Here is a 20,238-nt window from a genome sequence, read left to right on the forward strand (position 1 = left end):
GAAATATTATTTAAGTAGGTCGTAATTATCTCATCGTCGACCTGTGCTAAGCAAACCCAAAAAAGTACTTTTTCGATCGAACCCAGGTATCAGAAGCCACAGTATTAGGATGTAACGTGTATAAACATTATATAGAATATAGTATAATATTTAATAGTTATAATATAAATCAATAGGTATTAGAAATTTATCACTTACCCCAACGCATTCGGGTTATAATCGAAAAAGCTAGTCCCGCCAGCCATGCAACAAAAACATGCAATTTATTACCAGACCTCTTAAAACTATTCCATTTACATGTATAAGATATACAATTGTCTTTTGTTAACATAGCTTTTACACATAGAAAGAAAACACTTTTTTAACCGGATTAAAACAATTTGTATTATTATAAACTTATAACTATTTTACATAATTTTAATATTTTTTTCCGACGTTTCGCGTGCTTTACAGCTTTCGTGGTCATGGTGACTGAAGACAAAAGGTGTTGAACGTCAAAAAGCATCACAGCTGTAGATAAAGTTGTATTATCTGTATTTATTTAATTTAATAATACATAGCTTCAAACCGGTATAAAAGTGTTTTCTTTCAATGTATAAGTTATTCGTAGCTACCACAGTTCATGCAAGTTCAATTAAAAGCAATGTCCCATATTGTTATATAATAATAAAACTATTTTTACTCTTGCAATAACACATTCATATTCATTTTATATAATAATTAGACTTAATTTATTATATACAAATGGAATTTATTTCATTTAAATTTCCGATTGATATTAGGCAAGCGTAACTATACGCTGATAACTGTTACAAAATCTATTATTACATTTTTTTTCCAATTTACAACCATACATATATTTATAAATATGTTTAAAATTTACTATATACCGCTGAAATTATAGGTGGGTAGAACCTACTAAAACTACATCGGGTAGTTACAAGGCGGCGTTAGGGAAGCTCCTGGGGTTACTATCTACCGGGAGACGATTGAAAATAAATAAAAGCACTTACATGGATCGATTGACTGTGACCATTTCATAGTCGTTATCAGGGTTGAAGAAAATGTTGTCAACGTAATGTTGGCCTGCCGTACCCGCTACTACAGTGGCGCGGCATTCGCGGTCCAATGCGTAGTTTCTGGAATATTACAACTTTATTTCTTCTAACGTCTAAACTAGTATACTAGTTTACTAGTATTGTCTTTTGTTAACATGGCTTTTATACATTAAGAAAACGCTTTTTAACGGATTGAAGCTATGTATTATTATCATAAACTTATAATAATTTACATAATTCTAAATATAAAATTTTCCGACGTTTCGCGTGCTTTACAGCGTGCGTAGTCATGGCGACTGCACGCTGTAAAGTCAATCCGTTAAAAAGTGTTTTCTTAACTAGTTTACTGTTTTTTTTAAACTTTAAATCTGTTTGCCTGCATATATGTATGTACAGTGAAACCTGGTTAATTGGGATCTCAAGGGACCAAGACATATGTACCAATTATTGAGGGTTGTCAATAATCCAGTTTTCCAATCAAACTCGTTTAAATTTATAGTTGTCTCATTTACAGAGGTCGAAATGTGCCGTTATTACATTTTTAGAAGTGGAAATGTTAATAAAATGCGTATTTTTGATGTTATGAATTTAATGTAGGTATGAATGTACATACATAATGTATTGCGTCAAAAAAAATACGGTAAAGTTTATGACTTAAAGTAATCGGTTATGTTTGTTTGTATTTGATTGCTAGTTGCTAGCAAAACATGAGATATGTAGTACTGACAATCAAAGCATGCGCGAAAGACGACGAGAAATGTATGTAAACAAACACGTCAAAACGTGTTGAAACCTGATTAATTTGTCTCACTTATACAGGTAATTGAGCTACAGAGTCTCAATTATAGAGGTAAACATCGAAAAATTCTTAGAATTCAAATCTTATTTATTAACCAGGTTCGAAAAGTCCCATTAACAGAGGTAATTTAATGAAAAAGAACCGGGACTTCGTTGCAACTCTCAATAATAGAGGTTTCTCATTTATCCAGGTCCCACTTAACCAGGTTTCTCTGTACTTTTTGTTATTACTCAGCATGACTTTGCCGTGGAATGGAAGCCTGGTTATCCATATCATAGGATCTTACCTATTTTGGAAACCAGTATCCCAATACCATCTTAGCTGTAATCGTATTGTGTGTTGCAAATATATGGGAGAAAATAAAGAATTATTACATATACAAAAATGCTTTTAAAGTGCGTGCGTACTGAACTGTACGTGCATGGTAAAAGGAGTGTTTTTGATGGAGTTTCTATATTGCTTACATACCGATAGTTGACACTGAATAAAATAAAGGTTTTGATAGCAACAAACACAAGAAACTTGTATCTATATATGTATTTGACCCTTATTGTTGTACTTAGAATTTTTTAACGATTACATAGTTGTTTATATTTGTGTTTACAATGTTTATTGTTCTGTGATAAAAGCCAAAAAAGTAACGAATTATTTTATTATATTGTTAGACCAGGTTGATATGAAGTTACTCTTATAATATTGACTTTCTTTGACTCACTGTAACACTTTTTAATGGATAAAAACGCGTCTGCTATACTGTATACAGCACTCGAAATATAGTGTAGAGCTTATACATAAAAATCATCTCTTTTAAAAGAATTTTCCGAATATTTTTAACTTACTTGTAGAATCCATTATGCGATGTAGTCTGATATATGGGCAGGCGCACTTTGTCAAAGCCTGATATTTCCAATATCCTCATTCCTGTGTTATCATGGACATAGTTGTGAGTGAAGTTAGACACAACTTGTCGTAAGACGATGACATCTTTGTATCTAGCTCGGTTCCGTGTGAAGTAGTTCCTGTAGATTGTTACTTCCTGGTACGGTGATGATTGACGACCTAAAAATAAACGTAAGTAATTACCAAACCAGCCGTGTTTGCCTAGCTTCTGCGTGTGACTCTCATTCATGAGCTGGTAGTTTCGAACTGGGGCTATGAACTAAAGGATTTTCTTTCCATGTGCGCATTTAACACTCACTTGTCAAATTAAACCAAATCAACGGCGTGTCTCAGAAGGCAGATACAGAAATCTGAGGCCCAGAACTAAAAGTTTGAAACGCCACTGGTTTTTGTTACCAAACCAATTACATCGTTTTGTTGTTTTTTTGATAATGGTATTGCAATTGATTACACTTATTAATGGGATTAGATTTCGTCTTTGACCAATCATACAGTGTGCCTGTACCTCTTTGTAAAATCAGCTGCCAGTAGTTATTTCAGAATCGATACGGCTTACGGAGTTTCAAAAAATAGGCCACCATTTCCTGAAAGGTCGGCAACACATCCGCTAGCCCCCGGCGTGTCAGGTGTCCATGGGCAGCGATTATCACTTTATTGACCGCTCGTTCGCCTCCTGTCCCATAAAAAATCTCTACCCATAAATCAAAATATTACCTTCAAGTTGAAGACAGGGAAGATCATGGTTCGCATAGAATAAATTATTGTGTATCCATCCCCGTAGTGAAGTAGCCGAACCTCGAGAATCAGCCCTCGCCAACAGACCACCAACATTGTTGCGTACTAAATTGTTCTAGAAATAATTGAAATGAATAAATTATACCATACTAAATACACAACACATACTTTTTGATAGAATACAGTTAGTTTTATCTAATAAAAGATTTCGCACGGCGGAGAAACATTGCACATTCTAGACGTTGAGTCGAAACAAGAATTACTAACATGCATCAAATAGCCAACTTTTACTGCCAACACTATATCCCATATTAGATAAAAAAGATATATTCGATATTATTTACAATGTAGAATCTGTTGGGTCGAAAATACATATATACTTACTCTAAAAACGAGAGTCTGCGTGTTTTGTACATCTACCCTCACAGTAGCTTGACAAGTAGTGAAGTTCCCGTATAATTTCAGGCAGTTATCATTGAATTCGTTCCGTATTATCGCCACAAGAGGATTCACTTCACCCACCGATTCATAAGTGATTGCTCCATCACGGTTTCTTGTGAAGACGCTGCTTGATATGTTATGCTGGACGTCTCGATCTGAAATACATATCCACATATTGGTAACATTATGGAACAGTGAGCGATACGATTTTGTATGGTAAACCTAAGCTTTGTGGAAGTACTGTATCGTTTACTATTGAATAGTATAATATGAAATATGCTCGAAAAATCAAGTATTGAATACGTATTCGAATAGTTTAGGAAACTGGATTTTTTTTACTTATAACTAGTTATGGCTTACTTTGGCTTATGCTTAATTTTTATTTTTAATTATAATACTTTTAATTCAAATTCTACGTAGACGCAATGTCACCAATATAATGATATATAATGTTTACGGTAAAATCAATAATGAAATTTATTTTATAAGTAATACTAGCTGACCTGGCAAACGTCGTCTTGCCATGTATATAATTTATATAGGAAACATTTTTATAGTTCAATAAAAATAACCTATGTACTATAATTAAAATAGCAGTTGATCGTAGAGGGGTTGTATGTATTTTTGTATGTTGTATCATAAAAAGTAAAAAAAAAATGTTTTGTCTGAAAAATAAAATAATAAATTTGGGGTGGACACCCCTGATCACTTAGGGGTTTGAAATATAGATAGTAGCCGATTCACAGACTTACTGAATATGCATAAAAAATTTCATAAGGATCCGTCGACCCGTTTCGCAGGAGTATGGGAACGATCATTGTGACACGAGAATTTTATATATATAGATTATAATATTTTATAAGTAATATTATACTTACTGATCCCTATTGCTGATATTGGTAATGTTACAATCTCCGCAATGAAACCGTGAACAGACGATGCACCATTTGCAAAGAGCTTAACACTTAAACTCGCGCCTTCACTTTTAAACAGTTTCTTTTCATCAGGCGATCCATTCTCTAGGTATCCAATCTGAGGTGCTGTGATATTGTAAATGTCTCCATCATAAAGCGTAATGGAATCTCGTTTTCCATAATTCAGCGTATGATTGAATAGGTTAAACTGGAGTAGTCTAAATCCAAAAGGCTTCACACGATATATACTCTTGAATATCTTCACGCAGTTCACAGGATTATTATCATACTTGTAATATAGGATTACTCTCTCTTCAACTGTTATGACTTTAGAACTGTCGCATATATCAATAAATGAAAACAAATGATATGGTAAATTGAGATCTTTCAGGGGTGTAAAGCTGGATTCCTCAGATTCTCTGCCTTCGCCAGTCATTGATATTGCGTTAACCCCTTCTCCAAGAATATCGACCAGAGAGTTAAATCGCATATCAATCGTGTCAGTGGGTGAAACTATATTGATACCGTGGTGCGCACATTGTGTTATATTGACGTTTCGAATTTGCGGATTCTTTATGATACTCTGAATTGCTGGCGATTTTTCGTTATGCAAAATTCCCGCCCCAATTATTTGAATATTCCGAAGTGTACTTTCAACTTTTTTCATCGTTTCATGTGTGTGATGATCATGAATTCTATGTTCGTACAGTGAATATTCAAACTCTGGATTGGTGAATCTTATTCCTCCCCAATAATCAAGGTTATCTTCCAAGTTCCGATTACCACAATGTATGAATATAAAATCAGAGTCCCATTTGCACTCGTGCCTGTGTCCGTAAAGTTGTCCGTTTAATCGAATAGGGCAATCTTCATAACGCTCTTCAATACCTACACATTGTAAGGGTTCTGGCCACGACCAAATTCTAGATAACGAGTTACTGTGGTATTCAACTCGGCGATCGTGAGCGAAAAATACGTTTATTGGATCAAAACCTAACTCTCGACAAACAACTTGTGCATTTCTTTCAGTAAAACGACTATCGCACATCGGAACCCACTGTAACGTAGTTTTATTGTAGTATTCTAAAAATCCTTCAGTCTTTTTATCTACATCCTTAACATTATTAGAACAATTCCTTCCAGTGCAGAGACGTATCGAATCTTGAACTACTAGTGATTCTAACTGCCTCTGTTGTCTATGTTTTACATATCTTCTAGAGTATTGACTAATATCCCTTTTCTCTATACGATTTTCGATGTTGCCACGTGTGATTGGCCTCATTATGATTGGCATATGACTATGGCCAATAGCATTTACAGTTCCCATTACTAGGATGCCAACACTAGGTGCAAATTCTAGTACTACTCCAGGATTTACAGTAAGAGTAACGTCAGGCATAACTGTTATATCTGATTTTATTATGTATGGGTCAATCCGTGGATCTAAAATGAGATCAGATGATAGGCGACCTCCAAGTTCATTTACATCAACGATGCTCTCTGGTGTAAATGTTACAGACACACTAGAGTCAAAGCTATCTTCTAATAAATACGGTAAGTATGTTGCAATAGCGTGATTATTCCAGTCATCAAAATCAAATATTTGTTTCCTTATTTCTTTTTCATCTGTAGAACCCCACCAATTTTCTGTTACATCTAAAAGATTGTTAGTTTTAGCTGTTTTTATACCAGCCACTAAGGAATATTCGACGGCGTTATTTCCGAATAGATTTCTAGAGACTTTAACTTTTTGTATACCTTTAAACCCTATGACATATGTTGGTTCAATATTCGTTACAAGCAACCCTCGGTTGGTTTGAGAATATTTATTGTTTTTAACTTGATTATAAACAAAAACCGCATAAACAAATCCCATTATTTCACTTTGACTGTCCATGTGAAACTGAACCATGAATCTCCCATTATTTCTTTCAATTAAATTACCATCGATCTTCATTTTCTTTTCCATACCACGGATAGATATCAAGCCACTATAACAAATGTTGTCTGTAAAAATATTTTTGGTCAAATTGACTTCTGCAAAATGTCCATCAATGACTAAACCAAAGTTGTAATTATTTCTCCAAGTATTGTTGTTCATGTATACCGAATGTGTGAAATTTTCATTATATTTCCAAACATATGGAAGAGCAATATCGAACCCTCCATATTTATTTCTTTCAATAGTGTTATCTTGAAGTACATAATGATATAAATTATTTGAACTTCTCAAGTCTCGTGCAAAGTGATAGATACCTTTGCCATTATCAGTGATTGTGGTTTTATTAACCATTATTGTTATTTCAGTTATATTGCTTTCATGGATATCCCAAAATGGTGTATTAATGTACACGGCTTCTTCTAAATTACGTGTGATATCAGAATTTATAATTTTGATAGTTTCATTGGCTTTTCTAAGAAAATGGTCGCCAATTTCATTTAAGTATCTGTTATAGTAAAAAGCCATGATTCCTTTGGTGTTTCCTCTTATCTTTGAATTTGTGATCGTAAGTGTCGGAACGGGTCCTTTTATTATCTTGTTCCGGATGTTTTGAACTGGAGCTACAATAGTACTCACGACTAAGATGACTCCACCTAATGCATTATAACCACTACCATATTTTAATACTACTCCGAAACTATTACTTGTTGTTGGGAAAGTTGAAAGATCCCTATCCAGACACCATATAGTACTACCTTCGTTAATATTTTGCGAGTCATATATGCAAATACTTTCACTTGAAAAATTGTGAATGGGATTTAGTAGTTGCAATCCAAGAACATAGCCAGGATTGCATTTAATATTATAAGTCCTAACAATATTTTCTCCAAATTGTTTATTGAAAACAATATGCCTGGTCTCACCGTTAGCAAGAGAAATATCAGTTTGATACTCAGGTATTATAATAGGTCGATAGCTTGATTCATCCATGTTAAAACTAGGATCCAAATTAAACCAACCAGCTAATTCTCTTTGCTGGGCTCCGGTCAAATGTGGATTATGAAATATTCCTGCTACATTATTATTTTCTATAATAGAACTGTATACTTTCAGACCTAATTGTTTAAAGCTTATACCGCTACCTCTATTATTACTAAACTCAGAATTTCTAATAGTATTTACGGCATCGGCACCATACAGATCTGAATATAATATACCTAACCCATCATGATAGTTGTTGACAATTCGCACGCTTTCTAAACCATGCCGGGCAAAATCTATTTGAAGAGCTGGCTTAAAAACATTTGAAGAATAATCAAGCAAACCTGCTTTTTCAATAGTAACATATTGCAGATCAGCGCGTTCCGCAATTACACTAAAACGAACTCCGGCCCAACTTGTTTCATAGCAGCGTATGCCTACGTCGTTTTCATGTGTACATGAATTTTCAAAACTATCTATCGTCTCCGCTTTACATTTTGTTATATCATTATCGAACTCTGTACATTCAACATTTGATAAAACTATGTCTTCAGTTAGGCCAGCATTTGGTATTTCGCTAGGCTCCAGAAACCAATCTTCAGGATTTAGAGCTAATCCAAGTTGATTGCATACCAAGGCAGCATTTATAATATTCCATTTGTAATTACAAACAGTTCCCCACTTGCCATCCACACGTACTTGTAGCCGACCTTCAAATTGATTCTTACCTCCTAGTAGTCTTATTGGAACAACTGGTTCTATATATCCAGGAGTTGTTGGTTCTACTTCTGGATCTATTTCATATACAGTATCATTACTCATTACAACCTCTTCTTTAAGAGTTAATGAAATATCATTAGGTCTTTTACCTCTAGCATCTAGTTTACCAGCAACCATCATTCCAATAGCCGATGGAAATTTCAATGTTACACCAGATTGTAATATTAGTTTACCACCTGGTCGAATGTTGATATCTTTTATCACATCATATTCCCCTTGTCGTAATATTTCTATGCCCTCAACTTCTCCACCGACAATATTGGTACCAGGCACATTGAACTGTGGAACATACAACGAGTTATAATTAATTTGAGTAGCACCAGGGTTACTGCTGTGTAATAAATAAGGCATATACAAAATTTTTGCTAAATTAAATCTATCTTTTCTGTGAAATAATCTATTATAAACTTTTTCTTCTTCACCAAAACCTAACCAGTTATATGTACAATTAAGTATTTTGCTTTGGTCTTCCACGTGAGAACCTATTTCGTATTGAGCTTCTGGATTTTGAATTATATTTCTAAAAACATCAATATTACTTGATGCCAATACTATTGTGGCAGCCACCCGACTTCTTGGTGTTAACTGCGGTGACCCATCGTTAATTTCGAAAGGTTCCTTTATTTTATTGTCTCTTAAGTAATTTCTTGAAAATAATATATATTGAAGATCACTGTAGGGAGACAATCCAAGATTAACGACAAACGGTCCTTGATTACCGAAAAAATAGTTGTGCTGAATATTAAATCGGGCTGGGAGCTTCTCAAATTCCTCTAAGTACTTTTCTTCTATTCTGTTTAAAATTACAATTGCACCATATTCTCCATGCTCAAAGTAATTGTATTCTATTTTACCCATTACATTTATGGCAGGTTGAATTTTAATAGGAACACGAAGGTTTTGATAGAATCTATTGTGCCCAATTTGAAGATTTAGTAATTTAGGGGGCTCATTATAAAGCCAACATGTAGTTATATCTAATGTGGTCTCAGTACTTGAATTGAACCAATTTCCAGTTACATTAATCCAACTGTCACCGCAAAAATTTCCGTGCAATATGCCGATATCTAAATTTTTAAATATTTCTGAATATTCAACTACAGTTGTTTGATTCGTTGGAATATATTCAGTTTCCTGTGTATTATTAATCCACACTGCTATGCCGTATCTCTGGTTGGAGCTAATAATACTTCTAGATATATTGCGGTTTCCTCCAGTGACTGTGACATTAATTCCATCACCTTGATTGAAGGATATTCTACTTTCCGTAATGTTGACATCGCCTGCCCCATTTACCACCTGCAGTCCGGCAACGTGGTTATTATTTGAAATCGAAGTTCTATGAATATGAATTTGCGATCGTAAATTTTCAATTACGACACCTCGACCATTATTATCCGAGATAATAGAATCGGTCACATTCAAATCATATGTTTTGCTTATCCCAGACGTCAATCGAAGAAACCCAACAATATCAGTCCTAGTATTAGCGTGAAATCTCACATACATTCTGCTTCTGCTGGATGTTACACTTTGGGGTCGTGTATAATTTCGAATACTGAATTCCATTAATAACTTGTCTTCAGCAGTTAACCCGTCATACACATAGATATGCCCAGTGTCATTTTTATTTGTTAGAAGCTTTATAAAGCTCAGTGTTAGAACGTGATCGTATCTCGTATAAAATTTCTGATGACAATCTCGTTCCATGTTTGAATATCTTGACTGTTCTATAGACATCGTTATGGGAAACGTTTGACTAGGTGTAGATGCGAGAGTACAAAGATCAAAGACTCCTGCACGATCAAATCGCTCGTCAATATTCATTTCGTGCACCACGTATTTGACTCCGTCGCCACCGTTGTCGTGAATCAGGCAATTTTCTATCTTGGTCATGCCGTACGTTGAATTTACATAAACACCGTAGCCTCTATTGTTTTGTATCGTACAGTTGTTTATGACTATCGGTGCGTTAGGTGAAGTCACGTTGATGGCATTGAAAGCTGAATTGGATATTTCAATATCTTCCATTACTGGAGGCACGCCAATAACGTCAATCGCGCTTGTCGCGTTGTTATCTCTACCCAATCCAGCATTCTTTACAACTATGTGAGATAATCTTGACATTGAAGTGGGGACATAGAGAGTATTTTCCGCTGTCAGGATTCTCTCATACACTGAATTTTCGAAGCGTAATCCGCGCCAATGTGTAGCGTAGTTTCTAAGTTCGTTGTCATCATGATGAGGTAGACATTGAATAGCTAGATCGGGATGATAATCACAGACTCCGGAGCCGAGTTGTCGTGACTGCCAATCGCATTGAAAGAGGTCGTATTCTGTGCCCTTACACTTGGGCTCTTCAAACAAAAGTCGTGCACGACGACCGGGCTGACGATCTATCCAATTGTAAAATGTTCCACCCATGAAGCCTAATTGCCTGCAAGCCGTTTCCATGTCGTTAACGGTCCAACTGGAAAACAACAAAGAAAATGTTAACTTCTGTTTCAACAACGTACTTAAACATACATTTAAAATAATGTCATTTATCAAAATGTACGATATAACTGACAATTTGGTAAATGATCTTACTAAATATAAAACAATCATTTTAATTTTCCTAATTCGTTCATGTGCTATTTTGACTACAAAACTATGACGATCTTAGCAATCTGTATTTTGTAAGGCTTTTATAGCATTACATGATTTTATAAACATTACTTTAAAATTAACTTACTTTCTTGAATTTGTACACACAGATCTCCATTGTCCTCTATGCAGTAATTGTACTCTTCCAGCCAGAATCGAAGGTCCATCAACTAGACGTATGTCTGGAAATGCCTTAGAAGATTGACGTTCCTCTGTGCTGGTAAATGTTATTTTACTGTCTGTTTCGCCCTGAAATAGAAATAACATTTATTATAGATTAATTTCCTTATAAATAAAGATTATTATCTGTTGACTTGATGTAAAAATGTACGTTTTAAGTATGATAAGTATTTATGTTTAATCTTAATCTTGTGTAGAATATTAAATTTCTAAATAAATAGTTGTTAATAAATATATAGAACATAATAATAATAATAATATTTTACATGGAAAATGAGCAATATTTTTAGACAATGCAGTCATTTACTAGTTTTATAATGTTGTTTTAAAACTGTGTTGAGAATAAATAATTGACGAATTGTTAACACATCGGCTAGGGCATAAAGCTCTTTAGTGGGAAAAAGAAACGCTAAGGAATGACTTACTTTTAACACTGCTCGTTGGGCTCTATCAAGTTTTAGTAGATTGGTTTTGAAAGTACCTCCCCACACAGTGATACAATAGCCAATATATATATATATTTCAATTCGACATGGAAAATGAGCAATATTTTTAGACAATGCAGTCATTTAACAGTAACTGTTACTGAAACCGGAATCACAGTAGGCTAACCCCTAGTTTTCGTAACATCTTAACAATATGAACTGTGGCGCATGTCCGGCTATTCATACCTCGAATTATTGACGCTTTCATCACGATTAAGCGATTCCTTCAAACGCAACAACATCTTGGTTCGTCCAAACATAATCGATTAAAATATGAATTTGCACGAAGTTCGCTCTTATACTGTTAACACTGCGTACGTTATTGTTAGTAAAAGGCTGTGAAAACAGATATTTGCAGTCCACCAAGGGGATTTAATATTAGCTCATGTCTGAGCGACATGGTCAGCAAGGAAACATGTAAAGCTGATTTATTTATTTATACTTCGTTACCATAATATACATAATTATACAAATAAAAACAAAAAGTAAGTAGATTACATAAGTTATTGTATGTTTTCACCGGTTCTTGTTTAGCGCCAAACACATCAATAGTAAGACATCACTTTTTGTACGGATTAAAGCTATGTATTATTATTAAAAACTTATAATTATTTACATAATTCACGGTCACCGTGACCACGCACGCTGAAAAGCATGCGAAACGTCGGAAAAAAATTTAAAATTTAGAATTATGTAAATAATTATAAGTTTTCAATAATAATACATAGCTTTAATCCGTTCAAAAAGTGTTTTTCTTAATGTGTAAAAGCTATTTTAACAAAAGAATACTACATCAATAGTATTTAAAAATGGGAACGTGAAATTTTGCTCGCAAAAATTATCAATCGCGAATAATAAATACAATGTCAATTAAATAAGCTGTTATGTTCCTGATTATTCAATGTGGAAAGAATATACTTATAGATACTTTTAACTTTGGCATTGCACTTATGCAATAATTTTTGAGTAAATAATTTCGAATGTTATAATATTTAGTAATTTAGAAATAAAACTCTTTACCATTAATTATAAGATTGTTTTTTTTTTAAATATGATTATAATTAATATGTAATTAGTGCGTAGCGTTATCGTATAGATTAAGGCCTTTAATATATCAAAGTCAGGTTGTAATAAAAACGTGTCAAAACTGTTCACACAATGTAATCTTTAGATGTAAAGTTCCTGTATTTAAAGTCAATAAATTAACATAATCCATCGAAAAAAGCCCATTCGAGCCACCTATGTGTTTATTGCATAGTGCCCTTGCACTTGGCTTCCTGCCTTTAGAAGCACCCCATTCATAACGTCACGAACGACTGACTTAACTGTTACGAAATTGCCACCTTTGTGTAAAATACAGTAACATTTTTCTTTTTAAATGTGTGTTCAAACAACGTGTTCATTACTAGCTTCTTTGAATATGTCTTTACGTTAACTAAAATTTTCTTAACTTATAATTTACAGTTTAGCCGCATAGTTTTCAAAAACTTAACTAAATTACAGAAATTTAGGTCAAATCGTGAATACAATTTGGTTAAAGGATACCAATGATTAAAATAGACTTAATTAAAATAGTGGAATTTTACAGTTTATAAACGGTTAATATATATAGCCTTAAAGTATATTTTTTTTAATTCTCTATATAAAAATATGAAAAATAGATATTTTTCTCAAAAACTGTCTTGTTAATCATTATTTAGTTACAAAATGTTACACATATTGAAGCATGGAATTCAAGGATAATTATCGGTTGTTTCATAATTGTTGAATGTGACCTTGTTTTTAAGTTTAATTATGTAAAACATAAATAAGGTATATAAGCCTTGATCAAATTAACAAGCTTTGTTTTCTTCTATTTTTAGTAAGGCCTTGAATATGAAACTACACTTAATATGATACGTTATTTAAGGCAGGTCTTAGAGCCGTTATAAAATTGATACGGACGGCTGGTTTTATTACGAAATAGACAAAAAATTGTCTCTTCATATAAACAAGGACTGCGTCTAGGAATGTGATGAGTCAGTGGGGTTAGTGCACGCGGAGGATAAAAATATTGAACCGCTTGTAGTAAAGGATTAAAAATATTCATATAACGATATAAATATTTGATTATTTTAGGTGATTTCAGTAAGGGAGAACTTTCACTTGTAACTTACATAGACCAGCAGAGTCTAGACCGTAACATCTTATTATTAATTCCAAATTAAGTTTAATTTAATTTAATATGGAAACTAGGGAGAAACATCAAACGAATACAGTTCTCAAACCTAATAAAACATATAGGAACCTTCAACAAGGTACCTATATGTTGTAAATAAGATTAATAACTTATGTTATTTAAACCAAATGGCGTAAATCTAAACTATATCTATCTAATATGAAGCAGAGTGCTATATGACTACACGCTCGTCCCAATCCTGACGTGGTAGGTTTGAATCCCGGCTGAATACCAATGGATTTTTATATGTGTGCAATTAAAACGCTCATAAGGTAAGGTAATATGGCAACGCACTAAAGGTAGCAAAGAACTTACTAGCCCGTAGATTACAAATGTACTGGATATTAATTTCTATGTGCCGGAGGTTGAAGAATATGTTAAGAATTATTTGAATATCATAAATCCGGATACTATCAGTTGTTTTTAAGTAATTTGAAGATGACGTCATACAACATTGGCACCAGAACCTGTTATAACGACCTCCATGACGCAAATATCAGTTGTATAAATGTGTTAAATTTTCGAAACAAATTTAATTAATGTACTTTCTCTGTACTGAAAAAAATATAATATATAGTGATTCACGATTTCGCTATATTCAAAATAAAGTCTACGACTTACTACGAGTCTTAGAAATACATACATTATCCTTACAGACCATGCCAATATGATAATGCCGAGAAACTAAATAAAATGTAATAAAGTACATGTATATATTAAACACAATATCGCTACTGTGAATTCTCTCTGCGAACATATAAATATGTCGATAGTGTATTAAAACAACTATCATAATAACCCTTAAAAATTAACAATTTTATTAACAAACAACTATTATATGCATTGGGGTGGGAAGTTGGGGTTGGTGTTGGTGGGAATCGCTGATGGAGTGAGGTCAGCATTGCCTAGAAAAAGCCAAAAAAAAACCTTCTGCTGTGTTACGTAGTGGAACACTAGTATAAGCAGAACCCCGACCAGTCCGAGTCATCCACGTCCTAGTCGTCCACCCTGGGACCTACTGCAGCCACGCTCACGCGTGCCCACTACCTAGAGCTGCAGATGAGCTGAGGATGCAGGGCAAAAGGCGAATATTCTGCGCCTTAAAACAGAATCCACTCACTAGGGAGGTAACCCGTATAAAACCGAGCATGTCTGGATGCTCTAAAGTGGCAGCCCCACTATCAGACTAGGGCACAGTGGGTTTATCTTCTGCTTGCCTGAAAAACCAACGATTCAAGAAACCGAAACAGTGAGAAACCGGATCGATCTTTTACCGACGACCTTTGGCATTAAATCACGGACACGAATTGCTTTTTGGAATATAAAAACGCTAAGTAACGACACTCGACTAGCACAAGCAGAAGCTGAAATGATAAGATATAATCTACAAATACTTGGTTTAAGTGAAGTGCGTAGAAATGGTTTTGGCGAACTGAGAACGTCCAAAGGCCTAACTCTTCTATACTCCGGGAAGGAAAATGAGGATGACGACCTTGAATATGGCGTCGCTTTCCTCCTCTCTAACTCCGCAAAGAAAAGTCTTTTGGACTGGAAACCGATCTCAGACCGAATCATTTGGGCCCGCTTCAACTCAAGAGCACGGAAGATCTCCATTGTGCAGTGTTACGCTCCCACCAACACGTCTGCGGAGGACATCAAGGATGACTTTTACAACGCTCTAAATGCCACACTTAAAGGTATTAAGAAACAAGATATTGTGATCGTCATGGGAGACCTTAACGCAAAAGTGAGAAGCGAAAACAGTAACTGTGAGCGCAACATGGGCAAACATGGACTCGGAGTACGGAACGAGAATGGTGAACGGTTTATAGAGTTTTGCCAACACCATGACCTGACCATCGGTGGGACACTTTTTATTCATAGAGATGTACATAAGTACACATGGAACTCCCCTGATGGGTCCACGAAAAACCAAATTGACCACCTTGCGATCAGTTCGAAGTGGCGCTCGTCACTCCTCGATGTCCGAAACCGAAGAGGCGCTGATATTGACAGCGACCACCATCTGGTTGTAGCCGAAATGCGACTCAAGATTGCAGTTGCGCGACTAGCTGGTGCCCCTGGTAGAGCTGGAAGAAGGTTTGACGTCACTAAACTGCGAGATCCTGAAATTTTGAACAGGTTCAGGCTTGAACTTCGTAACCGCTTCACCGGACTTCACGCCGACGATGACTCAATAGACGGAGAGTGGAAACGCATTAAAGTGGCCTACATAGAGACCAGCTCTTCTGTCTTAGGTCATACTAAGCACTCGCGCGTGGATTGGATGCTAAAACTGCTCGAAACCAACGACGAACTACTACAAGCCGACCTCAGACAGCAGTATCGGGAGATTCGTAAGAAGATCTATCGCAGCTCGCGAAAGGACAGAAGGTTGTGGGTTGACGGTATTGCTGACCACGCTCAAATTGCCGCTAACACCGGCAACATGGGAGAACTGTATAAAGCGACTAAAATCTTAGCAGGAAAGATAAGTCAGCATAAAAAGCCTCTAAAATCAAAAGACGGTCAACTTATCGTAACAGCAGAAGGGCAACTACGACGCTGGCGTGAACACTTCGAGGAAACTTTTCGTCCCACAGCTACGCATGGAGGCATGCAAGACACATTTCCACCACCCAGGCCACTAGACATCGATATCGAACCACCTACACGTGATGAAGTGGAGAGAGCGGTCATGGGTCTTAAGACTGGTAAAGCACCAGGGCTTGATTTAATAGCCGCAGAAATGTTAAAAGCGGACCTGGCTACTACCGTCGACACGCTGACACCTTTGATTGGGAAAATCTGGGCCAGCGAGAAGCTTCCGGAGGACTGGAATAGGGGCCTTCTTATTACTGTGCCCAAAAAAGGTGATCTAAGCCAATGCAGCAATTGGAGAGGTATCACCTTGCTCTCGGCCCCTTCCAAGGTTTTCTGCAGAATTATCTTGGACAGGTTGTCTGCAGCCGTTGAGCCTCTCCTTCGCATAGAACAAGCTGGCTTCCGGCCTAACCGCTCGTGTACCGACCAAATTAACACTCTTCGTATCATTCTCGAACAGGCATCAGAATGGCAGAGAGAGATTTATCTTACCTTTGTTGACTTCGAAAAAGCTTTCGATACGTTGAGATGGAGCAGCATATGGTCGCGACTCTCTAACATTGGTGTCCCGCCAAAGATAATTAACCTAGTTAAGGCCAGCTATAGGAACTATTCTTGTAGAGTGATTCACGATGGTCTCGTCTCAGACGATATTCAAGTGCACGCAGGCGTCCGGCAAGGCTGCTTACTCTCGCCACTACTTTTCCTGGTTGTTCTCGACGGGATTATGGATCGCATACATCAGAACCAGCGTCGCGGAATAGAGTGGGGATTAACCAACATCTTAGAAGATTTGGATTACGCCGATGACCTCTGTCTGCTGAGTCACACGCACCGCGACATGCAATCTAAGTTGGACGACCTGGAACGCGAGGCGGGATTGCGGGACTCAAAATCAACACCCGGAAAACGAAAGAAATGCGTGTTGGAGTTGAGAATCGCACCCCAATGCGGGTGGGTGCAGAGGACATAGAAAGCGTTCAACAATTTGTTTACCTCGGAAGCGTCGTGTCTGAAACTGGAGGTACAGAAGAGGACATCACTTCGCGCATTGCCAAGGCCAGAGCAACCTTTGCACAACTTCGGCCTATATGGCAGTCACGGATGTTGACGCGTCGAATCAAGGTTAAAATATTCGGATCCAACGTCAAATCTGTGCTGCTCTATGGGTGTGAAACGTGGAAGGTCACCAAACACATCTCGCACCGACTCCAAGTCTTCGTTAACCGCTGTCTTCGCCGTATTCTGAACATCTACTGGCCTGAAAAGATCTCTAACGAGCAACTTTGGGAGCGCTGTCGAGAAACCCCGATCAGCCAGGAGATCAAGCGACGCAAATGGAATTGGATAGGCCATACACTCCGAAGGGATCTCAATCATATTCCCAAGCAGGCGCTTGATTGGAATCCGCAAGGAAAGCGGAAGCGTGGCCGTCCCAAACAAACCTGGCGCCGAACAGTTGCGGACGAGGCAAAGAGAGCCGGAAAGACTTGGAGCGAGGTGAAACACGAGGCTCAAGACCGAACGCGATGGAGACTCACTGTGGACGCCCTCTGCCCCACCTAGGGGTTATAGGACATTAAGTCAAGTAAGTCAATTATATGCAGCCATCAAAGGAATCTTAAAGAAAAATTTGTTAATACCGTCCACCTAGTGAAACCATTACATAGACATTTAGGGTGTTAACAAAAACCTTACCACCGTAAAAAGCTATACAGAAAAGTAAGAGTGCTTGATTTGTACCTTTTTGAGAATTGACTTTAACTAGTTTTTAGTCGATAACATTCAAAGAGCAAAATTTAGTTCAACTTAAGACATGTCTCGGGCTTCAAGTTTATAATAGGTCTAGGTACTTGTATATAGTCAGTATCATATGAATTGTTCACCGTATATTCTGTGACTTCCGCTGCGACATAAAATCCTCGTCGTGTGGAATGTTAAACAGTTGCCGATCTAAGCTAGAGACACGTGTATGATGGTGTTTCAAGTTACACGTATGCTTAAAACTATATTTGTCTGATGTGTGGCGATGCCAAAACTAGAGTTTGAGCGCAAAGGATAAAAGGTTGTTTTAAGTTCAAAGATTAGATAAATGGTAAAAAATAAAATGTTTTGTGATCTTTAAATCTGTCTATCTGAAATTAGTACCGGTTAAACGAGAGCATAAAATTATTGCATAACGATTTAAAAAATTGTGAAAGGCCTTTCCCATAACTTCAGTTGTCTCTTTAATCATTTTGTATGGAGTTATTCAAAATTAGTTTCAATTACTGCAGTTTTAGGCACACAATTGTTTACTTCTCACCGAAATTTTAATACATTTACTTATGTACCCAGACTAATTCTTATTTATGGTGACAATTGATTGTTTGCAAAATTTCGCAGCGGTAACTCTTTACCTCCTGTCCATTTGCTCTATATAGAATTATAAGTATATTTTTATATAGGCTTTTACAAATGTTGACATTGTTCTTCCATTATCTACAAGATTATCAACAAATTCAAGGCGAAAATATATGAAAGAATATCTTTGGCTTACGGGTACTATATGTTTATATAAAACTTATTAATCTGTCTAAAAGGCAGGTATTTAATAATTTACAACGTCCCTTACAGCGTTATGTAGTCGGTCCCAATGTTCTGTCATAAGTGGAAATAATTATAAAAACTACTGATCAGTTTTTAATGAGTGATATATCATTTATAATGCATTAATTAAGGAATAGATATATCATAATATTCTATTCGAAATGACCTCCGTTATTTTTAATACAGGCCCTTAAGCGCCGCGGCCAGTCGTCTATGACTGCCTTTTTTAAAGATGACATCAGACTTTCCAAATGTTTATGGGGTTTATCACAGACCTTCCTCTTTAAGACTTGCCAAATTTTATAGTCCAAAGGATTAAGGTCCGGACTGGAGGAAAGCCAATCCTCATGGATAATTAAGTCGATGTTTTGAGGCTCAAACCAGGCTTGAGTCGTCTTGGCTTTGTGTGCAGGCGCAGTCCTGCTGGAACACGAATTGATGTTCCGCAAATAGCGTGATGAGCAGGAAAAGCCGATCCAAAACCGTCTCTTGTTACACTTTTGCACTGGTTTTTTTCCCCCGTTTGCAAAAATTAACCTCAGTTGGCCCGTAATAGGACACTCCCCATCAGACCATTAGTGATGATGGATAATGTCCATGTTGCACCCTCAGAACTTTATTTCCGTTATTTCATTTCGTCCGTCAAGAGGATATCACGGTGGCGGTTTTTCGCGTACCGCTTTAACAACATCCGCGATCTCTTAAGTCTTATTGCTTTTAGACGAGCATTAAGTAAGTGCCCACTCTTTTTTTTGTATGCTCGTAGACGTAGATCTTCATTTAAAACCTACCTACTGACCCATCTGCAAAGCCATGAACTTCTGTTTTCGGACAGGATTTCTTGATATCCGCGCCTTGATAGCTTTGATTACTGCTGGTATTCTTGCGGAGCGGCCGGCCAGTTCTTTTGTTGTCCTCAACACTGGAGAGTTCATTGTATCTATCAATAGTACACAAACCTAAGCG

At 36.4% G+C, this 20,238-nt stretch overlaps 1 protein-coding gene across 3 annotated transcripts in view; it reads right to left on the reverse strand.

The window, feature by feature from the left end:
* LOC123720589 (protein bark beetle) overlaps positions 1 to 20,238 on the reverse strand; it is a 35,758-nt gene that overhangs the window by 6,519 nt on the left and 9,001 nt on the right. For 2 of the 3 annotated variants that reach the window (XM_045677264.1, XM_045677266.1), the window contains exons 2-8: positions 11,285 to 11,445; positions 4,812 to 11,020; positions 3,877 to 4,088; positions 3,472 to 3,607; positions 2,697 to 2,916; positions 1,014 to 1,139; positions 199 to 228 (exon numbers count right to left, since the gene is read on the reverse strand). In XM_045677264.1, the coding sequence (XP_045533220.1) occupies positions 199 to 228; positions 1,014 to 1,139; positions 2,697 to 2,916; positions 3,472 to 3,607; positions 3,877 to 4,088; positions 4,812 to 11,020; positions 11,285 to 11,445 (7,094 nt within the window). The remainder of the gene's footprint in view (positions 1 to 198; positions 229 to 1,013; positions 1,140 to 2,696; positions 2,917 to 3,471; positions 3,608 to 3,876; positions 4,089 to 4,811; positions 11,021 to 11,284; positions 11,446 to 20,238) is intronic. The other variant, XM_045677265.1, reaches the window with a different exon arrangement.

The sequence above is a fragment of the Pieris brassicae genome, chromosome 2 (assembly GCF_905147105.1).
Source record: "Pieris brassicae chromosome 2, ilPieBrab1.1, whole genome shotgun sequence".
NCBI classification, from domain to species: domain Eukaryota; kingdom Metazoa; phylum Arthropoda; class Insecta; order Lepidoptera; family Pieridae; genus Pieris; species Pieris brassicae.